We start from the raw sequence: 15,973 nt of genomic DNA, 5'->3' as shown, positions 1-15,973 counted from the left end.
CAACATATGAAATACTCCAGGGTTTTGTTAGAATTTTGTGTTGTTTTTATAGTCATTAAATATATAGTCATTTTAAAAGCATTTTTTATGATTCTCTATCAATTTCATTTCCTGAAATAATTTGATTGCAAGTCTTCAGTCTTTTTTACATTGTCTTTAACTCTGTTAGCTTACTAAGAATTTTGCTTATTAAGTGATCTCCCATATGCATCAACAATTTATACCCGTGTTTGTGTCATGGCTGTTGCAGCAGGCCATGACTTTCACAGTGTTTAGTAAAGCTGAAGTCTTATACCCTGTTTAGTAGTGTTCTGTAGAGCTAAATTCTTACCTAGTGTGAGCTGAGTGACAGACACAGTGATCCGAGTGTCAGGCTTCAAATCAAAATAGATCAGGTTCTGATTCAGAGCATTAATAAACACCTCCGACATCTGAAATATGACAAAAATGGTAATGAACATGAGAAATTAAAATTGGTCAGTAGTCATTTTGCTTAATAAAGAAAAAAATAATCTGAATATGACCAGAAAACAATCTGAAATGCTGGGCAGGAATAGTCTGAGACAGGAATAACTAGATAAATAGTTTGTGAGAAGATTAACTGGACATCTGAAACCTGAATAAACTGGAAAAGTTAATGCTGGTTAACTATAATCACATCAATCAGTCATAGCTCTTTCAAAATATGCAGGACAGTGAAGTATTTTCCTGGCAGTATCTGTTCCAGATGTTCCTGTGTTTCAGCATGTAAATAGAATAATCAAAAAGCTTATTTCCCCCAGAAGCTGTGGAACTATGTAGAAGAATCAGAATCAGACTTTACTGGCCAAGTATGTTTGTACATAAAATGCATTTATCTTTGGTTACACAGTAGCTTATGAAAAAGAGGTACCTGCTAAACTCTTGCATGTGCTGTATAGAGAATGTTCATGTTTATGCTGTACTGAGACTCAGTCTTCTTTACAGTTATTTACCGACCTACTGCTCATGTTACTGCATATAATCCCTCTATCTATAACATCACTTCAAATAGCTTTGCCTGGAATATCTAAATAGCTGAATGAAGTTTATCTGACAGGCCTGGAATACGCAGACGCTCAGGGGTAAAATGAATAAAAATAATTTTTACTGACAAGAGGACAGTCCAGAGTCATAAACGCAAAACATGCAAAGGTCAACACCAGAGTAGGGTAAACAATACCAACAGGGAGTTTCTTGGGAATAAACCAAGGCAGGCAGAGTTCAGCAGCAGGCTACAGATTACAGACAAAACAGAGGGGCAAATCCAAACAGATGTAACGCTCACTATAAGCACGCATAACAGCAATACCTTACAAAGAGGAAGCGAATGGCTCAGGTATTTAAACATAAAGAAATAATGAGGTACAGGAGGATTCAATCAATACTCTGGAGATGAGGATCGCTTATGAGAGGTGGGATTGGTGGAGTTCTTTTGGTGGCTCTCCACATGATTGCCTAGGGTATCCTGAGTAGTGGAGTTCGATTAGGTAGTGAATAAGTAATGGAGGCAGTGTGACAGTTTAATATTAGTAGAGTTTCATGCTCCTCTTGCTGGATAAAACCTGTTATAGTAAGTAGTCAGATACTGTTTGTGTATGGGAGGCAAATTATTGATTATTTATAAAATAATTCAGTGTTCAAACTACATCTCTTTGTTGCTTTGTCCTGGCAGACATACAAGCACACTGTGCATACTAAACATCTGTGAAGGAAAACATTTTATGGAAATGTAAAAAATCTGTATGTAGCTAAGGGTATATATCAATGCATATTACTGTGTAACTGAATATGTGTTTGTGTAAGTCTGTTTGTAACTGCTTATGTGTGTGTGTGTGTGTGTGTGTGTGTGTGTGTGTGTGTGTGTGTGTGTGTGTGTGTGTGTGTGTGTGAAGGTACTTTATCAAGCTTTTCCTCTGCGGCCACTCTGAGTTGGCTATGGTTTGTCTCAGGGAAGATGAAGAGTTCAGCGACTGTAGGAGATCCAGGAAACACAGAGACCAACAGCTGCTCCTCTGGAAATCCACACACCTGGGGAAAACACATGCACACATACCACCGCAGCCACACACATGCATACAGACTCATGTAAGCACGTACAATATGCGCTGCACTGTAATGATAAAAATATAAAGTTATTAGACAGCATTGTGCCATGTGAACTCCCAAAGATTGCAATGTATCCCAGTGTAACAAAGCTTTAATCCTTTACAGTTGAAAACACAGAGTGGGAAAGGCCATTATATTTGTGCTTGACTGACTACTCGTAATGGTGCTCTGCTGAGCAGCTCTCTCTGCCTGGATCACTTTAATTGACTGACTGGTTTTAGAGTGATGTGGCTCTCTGTATTCACTCTGAAGAGAGAAGCTCCAAGCTGTTCTTGTACTGGGGGAAATCACACAGGCTGCATGAGAGAACTTTAAGCCTTAGCTCAGCCCTGCCAGTGAGCTCGGTGAGAGCTGTCAGGCATAGCACCTGCCATCAGAGCCTTTCCTGCTGCAACATCGCAGCTGACACAAACCTGTGATGGACTGAAAACTGTATTGTGTACCTGAGAGAGCGTTGCCCTGACAACACGCCCCACGTCCTGTCTCCACTCAGCAACGGAGGGGTTGTTCTCCTCCAGGTTTGGAGAAAATGACAGCAACAAAGATCGAAAGAAATCTGAGAGAGAGAAACAGTGAAAGAGCAAGAAACAGCGAGAGAAACTCTTCTAAGCATTTTATTAGTTAGTGGATTCTAGCATTCTAGAAAAGAAAACATCAACCAAATGACTCTCATTTCTATAGTTATTATTTTCTCATAGTTTAATTTAAGAAAGTCCGTGTTAAGTACCAAGTATGAGGGTTGAACTGCACTGCTTCATTGAACCTCTGGAGAAATAAAGCATGACCCTGGATTTACCTACCTTTCACAGTGACCATCTGGGAGTCTTGCAGGACAGTGCTGCTGTCTGATACCTGGACCATCACCAGGGTCCTGCCCTCCTCCAGAAATGTGTGTGATACACTTCCTCCCAGAGTGATCAGTGGCTAAAACACACATACAAAACTCTCAGTGCTGCTATATGCTCAAGAGCAAGCCAATATATTTCAAATACCTACCTTGTACCTACTGTACTTATGGCTTGTAAGTGTACCAACACTTATGGGCTGATTTATTAGTTACAAGTACCTTTTACATTCATTTACAGTAAGTGCATAAAAGTGTACAATTACTGAACATCTGCTAGGATGCTTAGTTTGTCTGCCACCCTATTCACCGCTGGTCAATTTATGATCTTAGGACCACTGCTGATGTAATACTGTTTAGATAGTGGACCACTTTCAATACAGCATTAACACTGCCAAAAGTGGCATGATGTGAGTGCTTATCAGTCACAGCAGAGTATCCAACCAACAGTGGTCCTGTGGTCAGACCTAAAGCGGTCATGTCAGAAATGACCCCTGATGAAGAAAAGAAAATGACCAGTGATGAAGACGTTGATGATGGCTAATACAAATTGTATATTGTATAAACTGTATAATGACACTGACACATACTGTGTAAAATCTGCAGCTTCACCATAAGTAGACTGATGCACCTACACTAGCACATCCACGACAGAGTGTCATAAACTGTAGTTTTTGATGATGAATGGGCAGAGGGTGGCTGTCATGGGCTGTACATTTTCCTGTGAAGACCAAGTGGCCAATAACTATAGGAAAAATGTAAGTGTTTCTAAAAACGTGGCCAGTGAATGTAATAACATTGTAAGTGTTACTATGAAAGTACCCAGTGAGTACAGGTACAATGAATAAAAAGAATAGAAAATCAGCAGTGAAGTATACTTCCAGTTGCCATTTTTTGCCCATTCTAAATTATAATTTAACAATCTAAATTACATACAAACCACAATTTGGCATTGCAGAGAAAAGACAATCAGGGAAATGCAGTTTTTCTGTACATTCATTGCACAGCATTTTTTCATTCATGTTTCAACAAAGGAATTCAAAGAAAGCATAGTATTTAAGGTGTTTCCTGTGTTTTAATGCTGAGAAAAATACTTCGGATCCCAGAATCCCACTATGTTGTAAAATAATCTGTTGTATAACATTTCAAAACAATAAAACTCATTGCTAACTACTTTTGTGTATGCCACTAGCTAAATACTAGCTGTTTAGATGTGTGTTTCTACTAAGGGTATCAGTCTAGTAAGGATATCAGTCTATTGTGTTTCTACTAAGGGTAACAGAGCAAAAAAATAAAAACAGGTACTTTGTGAACAAATGCAGCAGATACAAGAGTATCATCAGACTCCCCAGAGGTAGAGTATTTTATTGACAGTCAACAGGGAGCCTCATCACATAGGACATAAATAGACTAGCTGCTTAGTAGCTAGAAATCTAGTTTAAATAACATTAGCTATGCTAATGAACAAATGAAACCTGTTAAACTCACCTCAACATGTCTTTAACAGTCATTTAACCCATCATTAACCAATCAGGATGCTCCCTTTGTCACTCTCTCTCTCTCTCTCTCTCTCTCTCTCTCTCTCTCTCTCTCTCTCTCTCTCTCTCTGTCATAATAATACATAATAAAATGTATTATTTCTCACCATGGAAAGAGCAATATGTAAACATTTAAACCTTCTTCTCGGACACAGTACATAGAGTATTGTACACACAGTGGAGTTGGTTGTTGTTCACAACTGGTGAAGAAGAATTGAGATCAAATGTCTGGTGAGCTTGTTATGTACTTGATAATGGATAACTCTGACTTTGACTCAGACTTGACCACAGGTCAGATCTGTGCAGTACTTTCCTCCAAGGTGATTTGATTACACTGGGTCCTATATACAGAACTATGGATTTAGTGCTCTGCTCCAAAGTGATTTAGGTGTCACAGAGGAAGAACATACTAGCCTCTCCTTCCAAACTTTACCTAGACCTTAATTATGGGTGACATCTAAGTTCATGACAACTTTAAACTCTAAGTAGTCCCAACATATAGGACAGAGTATCAGTGGTGTCTAGGTCACAGACAGGTGCTGTAGGCCTAATCGAAATCTTTCATATTATCAGATAAGTTAATCAAATAATGATTCAAGCAATTTTATTTAACATTCATTGTAGCAGAAAGTCCAGTTTAGCTTAGTGTTACCAATAAATATGCAAAAATCTCTGTGAAACCAAAACAAGCAAGCTTATTAGAAGTTTGTAGTAGTTTGCAGAAATTACATTCTTGAACAGATTTAACAGTATCAGAAGCTCAGGCGACTCTGACTTTGATTTGGTTGTTCTGAGTGTCAGGCAGAAAAGCCCATTTCAATCCAGCAAGATTAAATAAAATGTGAAATAGCAGTTAATTTAAATAGGGTTAGGGTCAATTTAAAAAAAAAATCTTGCTAGATTTGTGCCAATATTTTAATTCAAGTGACCAATGGTCTAAAGATGTAAAAGTAACTATATATTTTATATAGATGTAAAAGTAGACTATAATAACCCAGAGCCACTGCAATTTATTTTGTTTTATATCATAAATCATAATTCATAACAAAAAACATCAATGGTACTCTGACATAAAATTTCTCCTTGAGGATCAATGAAAGTTATGTTATGGTGTATATATAGAAAACCTGAATGAATTTTGTTCGGGTGAAATGTCCTTTTCAGCACATCACTGCTATTTCAAGCCAGATCTAGCATGCTAAGGTGTGCTATCACTGTTTCAGTTGAAATTCATCACAAAAAAGCAACCAAATAAAAACCATCCTGAACACCCTTGTAATGTTAATCATTCTTTAGTGCTACCATTACAATTATGTGAGGTTAGGGTAAGTCAGTGGTAGGAGTTATGGTTATGCTTACTTTAGCATTATTTTATTATTCTTAGAGTTATGTTAGGGTTAGAGTTATGTTAGAATTAGAGTTATATTAGGGTTTTGGCTATATTATGGTTAGGATGCTGAAAGGATATGAACCTCAGTACTGTTGCTGAGCCACCAGTAGAAAGTAGCAGTTAAAGGCTGACTTGGCCACACGATTGCAGTCAAGTTTGTCTGACGCCCCCTGATGGCCACCACTGGTGCTGAGAGGGAAATGCGTTCCAGTGGACCTAATGGAGTAAACACAACAACCAAAATTAAACACAACATTTCACACACTTAATAGAGAACTCCCAAGTTACAGTGCAAATTACAATGACAGGCATTATATAAACCTGCACAGTCATCACAACAAAGACCATGTGTGTATATGTAGTGTGTGTGTGTATATGTGAAAATGTATGCTTGCATACACTCACTGGTGATATGTAGATAAAGAGAGTTGGTGTCAGAGCCCTGGCTGTTTTGAGCATGTGCAATGACCCTGAATATTCCTGCTGTTCTGTAGACGTGTATGATGCCATCACCAAGGCGACTAAAGTTAGAGTATGACACTGAAATTCCATCTCCAAAATCCAAATGAAGACTTGTAGATACTGAGTCACCCTGCAGAGTGAGTCAGAGAAAGAGCACAGTGGTTAGAGTTAGGGTATATGTATGTATATGTAGGGTGTGTGTATGTGTATTCGTGGATGCGTTGAAAAAAAATCTCCCCTGTTATAACTACTGCTATAAATGCAGAAAATAGTATATTATGGCAATGTTAAGAATACTGCTTATGTGTGAATGTGTGTGTGCATCTGTGTGTGTGTAGGGCATGGGTGTGCTTCACCTCTGAAATGCATATGTGTGTGTACTCACCTGCTGTAATGTGACTCTGAAGGTGACATTGGTCCCGAGGTTAGCTCGGAGCTGTTTGTTGATGGTTTGGAGGTGGAGTCCTCTGGGAGGCATGGTCACACACTGCTGCACTTTAGGACTCAGAACTTCCATCAGTCCATCTTTACAGTTATTAGAGTGCACTCTTCTATACCTGAACACCAACATATACACACACAACATGCACATACACAAGCAGATCTTACATTTTAAGCAGCCTTAGCTCTAACCTTAACTCTGACATCATCCTAATCCTGACCAAAGTATGGAAAATGTGTATGTGTTTTACCTGTTGCTATTTAGATAACTGTGTGAGTGTATGAGTGAATGTATGCGTTTTACCCAGTGCTATTCAGGTGTGTGTGTGTGTGTGTGTGTGTGTGTTTTACCCAGTGATGTTCCAGCTCTCTGTGTGTGTGTGAGGCTGTGAGTGTATGTGTTTTACCCGGTGCTATTCAGGTGTGTGTGTGTGTGTGTTTTACCCAGTGATGTTCCAGCTCTCTCTGTGTGTGTGAGGCTGTGAGTGTATGTGTTTTACCCGGTGCTATTCAGGTGTGTGTGTGTGTGTGTGTGTGTGTTACCCAGTGATGTTCCAGCTCTCTGTGTGTGTGTGAGGCTGTGAGTGTACGTGTTTTACCCGGTGCTATTCAGGTGTGTGTGTGTGTGTGTGTGTGTGTGTTTTACCCAGTGATGTTCCAGCTCTCTCTGTGTGTGTGAGGCTGTGAGTGTATGTGTTTTACCCTGTGCTATTCAGGTGTGTGTGTGTGTGTGTGTTTTACCCAGTGATGTTCCAGCTCTCTGTGTGTGTGTGAGGCTGTGAGTGTATGTGTTTTACCCGGTGCTATTCAGCGAGCTGTGTCCTTGGCTACAGGTGTGTACAGATGTGTGTGCATTGTGCCAGAATGCAGGTGCACACTTCCCACTCGCCTGCCTCTCAAAGCCATAATCACTGCACAGGAGAATAATGGTTTCAATGACAACATGACAATTACCCCATTTAAGTAAACTTAACTAGTCATTTTCAGGAGGAGCTGCACAGACACAATTCCAAACAGTATTGTGTGTGTAAACTGTAAATAAGTTATCTCTGAAAAATTAATTAATTAAAAATAAATGAACTAATATAATATATAATATAACTAATTTAATATATTTAATATATAATAATTTAATATATTTTATATTTAATATATTTATATTTTAATATATGTTAATATACTTTAAACAGTAATTAAAAGGAAATTATTAAACAGTTATTGTAGTAACACCTATATGATGAGATTTCACCTCAGAGATGCATTAAAATGGTACCTGTTGCTTAGACAGCATAAAAAACTCACATCCACACATTCACACACATACACATGCACACACATACATATTTTAGTGGTGTCATTTGTTAGATTTCACCAGTTGTTAATAATATAAGGTCTTAATATGCAGAGCTGCTAGAGGTACTGACAGACTTCATAAAAAAAATAATAAAAAAAAAATAAAAAAAATAAATAAATCAAGAACATATATAATCGCTATTTAGGATGTTGTCTGGTATTCGGTTTATAAGATTTAGTAAATGAAAAAAAAAGATATATATGTTTTACTGTAAAATACATAAGAAATTATTAATAAAAATAGAATATTCTCCTATTGTATTGGATGATTTTATATAATGAAGCTGAATTCTTCTGTCATGGTTGAATTCTGATAAAATGTTTCTCTGAGTTGCTATGTCACTGGTAACAAATATGTACAAAACCTGAGGAAGGTCAGACAAGAAAACAAATAAAACGAGACCTAAGTTTGTTGATGTGAAAATAAATGAATAAATAAATAGACAAACATGCTGGAGGTATAATGAACATCTTGGTTCCAAAAAAGACACATTTGTATCTACGTCTGACTACTGTAATGCGCTGCTAGCATTCTCCCTAAGAAAACTCTTAAGTTTACAGAGGCTTCAGAAGGCAGTGGCCAGAGTACTAGCAGTGCAAAGATGAGAGAACATATTACTCCTTAAAGAGTTACCTGTGTTACCTGGCTACCCATGTCAGCCAGAATTGACATAAAAATACTACTTTTACTTTTATGTGTTTACATGGTCCTTTTACATGAGGCATACACACTCAGATCAGTATGATCACGAGACATACACCCTCAGATCAGCTGATAAAGACATGCTGATGATGCCCACCATCCAACTAAAGAGCTCTATAGCTGCTGTTTGCTGCCATGGCCCTAAACTCAGGAATTATTTTCCAGATCTGAGGGCCCTCGATGACTTAAACACTTTTATTATTAGTGTTAGTATTAGTAGTATTATTACTATTATTATAAGGAATGTTATGACCGTTAAGACCTATTTTGTAAGGCCTTTAATTAAATGGCTCTGCCTTTACTGTACTTTTACCTTGCCTATTTTTAAAATTTAGTTTTCACCTTTAACTATGCACTTTGCCTTACTCAATGCAAGTGTACTATTATTTCACTGAAGGGCAGAAATATGTGTGATGTTTGGGCAGTTTAAGCAGGTTGTGGGGATGAAGCACGTTGACACAGACGTTTATTTCGACACTTAACAACAGGACGTAGCACGAAGACTATGATTTCAAACACCGACAACTCAACGATAAGACACGAGACTTATATACACACATGACAATTACACACAACAAGGATAATGTGAACGACACGAAAAGGCGTGGCAATACAGACAAACACACACCTACACACACGGAGACGTTTGAGGGAGGGAGGGGCCGTACTGTGACAGAGCCCCCCACCAAGGGCGCGACTCCCAGTGTGCTAGCCCGGGCTGCGGCCCCGAGACCAAAGCCAAACAGCGAGGCAAAAGGACCGGACAACCCTCCACGAGCCAACGCGAGCAGGGCAGCAGGGGGAAGGACAGGGACCAGGACGATGACGGACACAGGGACGCGCATGCTAACGGGGACGGGCACAGACACAAAGGGGAACAAAGTGACTGGTACATTCAACGTAATCGGGACAGACACGGTGACAGGGACAGGCACATGAACAACACCACACATATTAAACAGTCCGGAGAAGGGTGAAGGAACCCCAACTAGTCCTCCAGTCATTGGCTGGGTTGGCGACCGACCAGCCTGGGGGAGATTGTCCTTCACCGGCTTGGGTAGCGGCGGCTGTCCTGGTGTTGGCGCATGCGCATCATGAAGCACACCAGCTGTGTTGCCCGGGTCCGGTACAGGCACTGGTGCCGCTGCCTTTTTGCCTCTACGAGGCTTAGGCACAGGCACATGCGCTCTGGGGCTCTACGCCTTAGGGGGAGGAGTGTCCTCCTCTGACGTCGATGCCTCCCTGCTAGCCTCCCAGGGCGGCTTGCTTGCTCCGGAGCGGCATGCCCTGGACGGAGCCCTAGGCGGCACCTTGGGCGCTGGGGGCTCATTGTTCTCAGAGCTTTTAGCATCACTGTGGGAGGGAAGGTCCCTATGAGGGTCCTCCTCCACCTCCACTGGAGTGTCCCCCTCACGATCGGACCCCATATCCGACCGCAGACTAACGTCGCTACACTTCCCTTTCTCAGCGTATTCCCTATAGTTGGCCAGGTAGGGGTCGGAGGACCCAGCAGAGTTCACCTCCGAGTGCTGGTTCTCATAGTCCGGCTGGTCTCTGTAGAACCCAACAGAGTCTGACCCCGGACCATACACAGGGCCCGCCCAAAATTGTCTAGCGGCTTCCTCCCTCGTTGTAGATCAATGGAGCGAGGCCAGGATGAGTGAAGGTCTCTCCGCGGGATAGAAGTCCATGGGGTCCGACTCCAGGGACTGGAAATCGTTATACCAGTCCTCTGCTTGCGCCCCTGGACCATGCTCACCTATTGGTGAACACGGGGGGCTTCCCTGTGCGGGCTGTAGGAGGGCGTTGACTTTCCCTTCTTTCCCTTCTTCTGCATCCTTCGTCGGTTTCTGTGACGTTCGGAGGGTTTAAGCAGGATGCGGGGACGAAGCACGTTGACACAGACGTTTATTTCGACACTTAAAAACAGGACGTAGCACACAGGCTATGATTTCAAACACCGACAACTCAAAGATAAGATATGAGACTTATATACACGCATGACAATTACACACAACAAGGATCAGGTGAACGACACAAGAGGGCGTGGCAATACAGACACACATACACCTACACACACGGAGACATTTGAGGGAGGGAGGGGCCGTACCATGACAATATGTTTTTTAAACTGTATTTTACTTAACATTATCTGTTCTTTAAATGCCTCTTGTAATTTTTCATTGTATTCTTTAAATTAAAATTATTTTTAAATGAATAATATTGAACTTTCTTTTCTTTTTCTTTTTAATGTTTGACAAGCATTGGTGTGTAAGTGTAAAAGCTCTGTCTGTAAAGCAACCTTGAGTCTGAAGAAGGTGCTATATTAATGTATCTAATAATAATACTAATAATAATACTAATAATAATAAATACCTTCCTGAGGTCATAGACCTCAGGATGTAATAAGCTTTATTATCCTTCTATGTAATTTTTATTTTTTCTAAAGTACTTTGTAAACTGTTAATTAACAGTGAAGAGGTTGGTTTTATGGTCCCATGTTAACAAGCTAATTGGGTTTGCCAGAAGTGTCAAATCTCACTATGCACTTAGTAAACACCATAGGCCTCACACAGACATAAATTCACACGTAACTAAATGTTATAATATCATGCTGTCATTCAGTCCACTATGTCTTGTCTATGAGCTGGTCAAAAAACTTGTTCTATTTCCAATAAAATACCAATAGATGAATTGGTAATCTATAAACAAAGTACAACATTTTACAGTACACACCCCTATTCAGTGATAAATTTTCACCCTGTCAAATAGCATTAGAACCTGTAGAATATCTGATATCATGAACTGTCACATCCTGAATATTTAAATGCAAAATCTGACCAGCAATAACCCTTCTAGCTAGACAATGATAAAAAAAAATTTAAGTAACTAAACAGTTTATTTTAAGTACACTTCAGCTAAACTGTCTCTATCTTCTGGGAGTTACCACGAGAAAGTTGTTCTGGGGGGAAAAAAAAGCTCTCCATGATTGTTTCTGGCTCTGTAATCAGCGATTAAAAATTTCAGCTGTATTAACCAATCAGGAACCTTCTGTAAATGGAGATTGTCTTTCTTGTGTTAACAACAACCATATTACCTTGGTGTTTAATTGTCATATTTTATTCCATTGTAATTCATCACTGATCCTGTTCCTGAACTAGAACAACCCACTCAAACCTCAACTTTAACCATTAAGTGAGGAAGCAACTGATCTCAGAACAGCTTAGAGCAACAGTTTATGTACAGCCGTGTCAATAAAAACAATTCTACATGCTGAGCTCTGACTAGAGCTGTATTTGTGATACATTGACATTGTGTTGGTGCAATGTATTAATTCTCACTGCTGAACTGAGCTCCACTGAGCTAATAGGATCACTGCCACATTTATCTTCCTTTTATACACTCATTATTTATTAATTTAGACATCATTAATCATTTGACACTATGGTAATTTGTCATGGTTCTCATTGAGACAAGTAATTTGGTTAAGAGCAGATGACACTCATCAGGACTTGTGACACATGCTAAACCACAGAGCAGAGAAGTTTTAATGAGCCTCAATGCTCCTGTAAAGATGAGACGATACAGCGACCCCTTTGGGAAGTCCAAATGGTTGTTTTTTTCCTGCATGTGATGCAGCCTCTGTCAGGTGGTGGCAGTATACAATGTGGTTTTTGTTTATGTTTTGTTTTTGTGTTACACGTGCGTGACTGTTTAGTTTGTTGCCATGCCCCACTCAATTGTCCACACCCCCTGTGTGGTGCTGTGGATTGATGTTGATAGAAAAACAACTAGATGGAAAAGTACAGAATATTGCTGTTTAATTCCAGTCATGCTCGAAAAACTTTTTTGATCTAACTTGTGTAAAGTTTAGAATAGGTTACCATGAGCAAAAAACTAATACAAGTTATGATTTAAGCTGCTTAAACATAATTTTCTTCCATTTCATTTATTGAGCATTTGGGGATAAAATAGGGCAAGGAAGGGAATTATTTTAATTTTACTGTCTCAATTTTTTTAGTATGCTGTAGACATTTGTCTACACATTTCCACATATGTGCGTGTATGTATGTGCGGGACAGACTTACCATTCAAAGTCATAAAGTGTGCAGATGCAGGGGTCAGCTGAAATGATTCTGGGATACTCCTTCCCTAGAGAACACTGTGTGCCTGGTTTGCGCTTCATATACACACGTCTCTTCCCCATAACACACACCTCACCCTGACACAGACACACACACACGCACATGCCAACATGCACACACACGCATACAGACATTAATTACAGACTAAACATATAACAAGCACAGAGATTGATATTATACATTTAAAGGAACGAATAAGTATAATGTTTATGCAATTTTCACCTTACTGCAAATATAATCAATCAACCTAGACATTATGATGCTTTCTTCTTTAGTTTTGCGCTGGAATTACATGCCTGTTGTAGTTGACAATAATGGACAGCTATTTTACTTCAAATCTTTTTCTTTCTCAATATATGTGCCTTAACCACATTGTTGAGATAGGAAATCAGATTTTAAATGAAATATTTTTCTATTTTATCAAATATTGTATATGGGATAGTCTGTACTTTCCAGTTTAGAATTAAAATGGAGCAATCGTATCATTCTTATTACTTCCAGCTTGCTACAGGTTTGCCCTCAAACTTTGCAATACTGGGGCGCAGCTTTATACCAAATTGTATAATGAGGAAAAAGTGATTCCTACATGCATGACCCATAAAGTTACAGCTTTCAGCTATATGGTTAATTACAGTCAGCTATTTCTATAGATAACAAAAAGTCATAATGTGTCCTAAACTACATTGCTAAGTTTGCATGGCATTAATAAAGAACAAGAAAGTTTTAGCCAAGTATAGAATTGAGAGAAGAATTGAGCTAGCATTTATGACAAACATTTCTTTTGAGACTTTCCTTATATTTGTCTCTAGTGTAAGAAAATGCAAGAAGCAAATATGCCTTGGCTGACTGACTATGTTTGGGGAAAAGTGGACACATGAGTAAATCAAATTTTTTCACCAAACAAATTGTATAGAGAGCACAGACACTGAGATGTTTTTATGCTTGCCAAATTTCTTAATTGCATAAATATGTTTATTTCACACAGGCACACAGTTCTAAATTAATGAAACTCAGGTGTCTTTTGCCTCTGTCATTGGTGCAAAATGTTAACACATTTAACTGGAGATGACTCTCATTTTCTCATTTCATCTCATTTTTTTTTTGCCAAACACTCAAGTGCTGATGGTTCGACATAAAAAATAACTGTCTAGACCTGCAAGTGAATTTTCATTCAGTGAGATTACAATACAATTTGATCAGTGCATTACCCTACTGTAAATAAATAATCAATATATACATAATCAAATGAGTAGTTTTTATTTATTGCTTCTAATTTATGATGCAAAGATAGCATTATAAAATTTTTTAATTGCATTACTGCAGTGATCTCACAACAAACATCTTGTTATTTTGATGTGAATATTTTGAGTGTTAATAGTTCTGAATTTAGTGTTTATTTGTTGTTCACAATATATTTGAATGATCAAATGTTGAAAATTCTGCACATTGTACTTTGTAAAATTTAATACAAGAAATGGCTCATCCTTCTTGCCTAAAAGTCCTATGTAGAAAGAAATTAGCAAATGTAACACTATCATTAACATCTTAAAAAATGTTTGAAACCTTGTAGTGCAGGGGCCATGTTTGGTAGTCTCCATCAGTGCATTTTCCATTGAACAGACCACTGTAATCGATCTTCACCAGCTGCCAGTCTGAGAGGTAACTGAAGTGCCCAAAGAACCTGTAATAGGTGAGAGATGTTTTGCAGAGCTTTATAGTGTGTAACTGGGTATTACAACATTCTATTACAACATTGTTTTAAGTCTCAAGAAGTATACCAATATTACAGAATTTTGCAGATTCTTAGAGACTGCTGATTGTTACAGTGTTTCTGAGAGACAGAGGAATGTAAAGGACACTAAAGCATTGCCCTACAGACTTTTATAGTTTTAGAGAGTGTCACAAATAGGTGTTAGATAGTTTAGAGTGTTGTGTTACAGTGTTGCCAGTTGTATGATATGACCACTTTAGAGTGACCTGAAGGAAAAAGGAAATAAAACAACTGTGAGCAGTTGTGGGTGTGTTTATGTACAGCATATGTTTACATGGGGCTTGCTGTGTGTTGGGCATAGGTATAATTTATGATGGGGATGTTGGGGACATGTCCCCATCACTTATTGAAATGGCTGATTTTGTCTGAAAGCATCCATTGAAAATCTTTTTTTTTTTTAAAAACAACTTGCTGTAGATACCATGATAGAATAAAAAAACATTAATGTTTATATTTTGTCACATGATCCTGAGATAATAAACGCAGCACAAATGACATTTTGTGGAATGAAACAATTTTAAAAATTTGTTTCAAAATAAAAAATCTAAATAAATAGAAACAATTATACAACAAATATACTTTTAACCATAGTGCTGATACTTCTTGTATTGTTCAATTCTGAAAGGCTTGACAATTGCAGCCTTAAAACTTTCATGATCCGCTTCCTTTCAGTCTCATCGCTGATTTCTTTTTGGTGAACATGCGTGCTCGAGGACTTGATGTCTTAAAGGTAACACAAATTTGAGGGGCAGCTGAATTGAATGCAACACCTGGTCTGCATTCTTGTCCCCAGCACATTTCAAAACAAAGTTACACCAATGTTGTTTGGTGTGACATCAGCAGTGTCTGTGTGTGTGAATGTGGGGTGTGTAGTGTATTAGCTGTGATGTGTTCAGTGTGTGTGTGTGTGTGTGTGTGTGTGTGTGTGTGTGTGTGTGTGTGTGTGTGTGTGTGTGTGTGTGTGTGTGTGTGTGTGTATGTGATGATGGCTGTAGTGCCTCCGTGCCTCAAGAACTTTGAGCTTCAGGTAGGGCTTGGCTTGAAACACCATCTGGCAGGTCTCATGGAGGACAAGCCTCAAGACTCTTTTATGAACTGACTCCTAGACTACCTAAACAGTTAAAAACAGACTGAAGACTCATCTATTTGTGTATTATTTAAATGATCACTGATCCTTATTGAAATATATTTCCTCTTCC

The 15,973-nt window shown here is 38.8% G+C and overlaps 1 protein-coding gene across 1 annotated transcript in view; it reads right to left on the bottom strand.

The window, feature by feature from the left end:
• sorcs3b (sortilin related VPS10 domain containing receptor 3b) overlaps window positions 1-15,973 on the bottom strand; it is a 90,486-nt gene that overhangs the window by 9,844 nt on the left and 64,669 nt on the right. The window contains exons 15-24 of the mRNA XM_027000186.3: window positions 14,567-14,684; window positions 12,947-13,080; window positions 7,600-7,713; window positions 6,747-6,918; window positions 6,305-6,491; window positions 5,982-6,115; window positions 2,928-3,051; window positions 2,571-2,683; window positions 1,918-2,049; window positions 332-431 (exon numbers count right to left, since the gene is read on the bottom strand). Coding sequence (XP_026855987.2) covers window positions 332-431; window positions 1,918-2,049; window positions 2,571-2,683; window positions 2,928-3,051; window positions 5,982-6,115; window positions 6,305-6,491; window positions 6,747-6,918; window positions 7,600-7,713; window positions 12,947-13,080; window positions 14,567-14,684 — 1,328 coding nt within the window. The remainder of the gene's footprint in view (window positions 1-331; window positions 432-1,917; window positions 2,050-2,570; window positions 2,684-2,927; window positions 3,052-5,981; window positions 6,116-6,304; window positions 6,492-6,746; window positions 6,919-7,599; window positions 7,714-12,946; window positions 13,081-14,566; window positions 14,685-15,973) is intronic.

The sequence above is a fragment of the Electrophorus electricus genome, chromosome 10 (assembly GCF_041902795.1).
Source record: "Electrophorus electricus isolate QZ-2024a chromosome 10, ASM4190279v1, whole genome shotgun sequence".
NCBI lineage: Eukaryota > Metazoa > Chordata > Actinopteri > Gymnotiformes > Gymnotidae > Electrophorus > Electrophorus electricus.
Note: the sequence above shows the minus strand (reverse complement) of the source record. Positions and strands in the feature narration are given on the sequence as shown.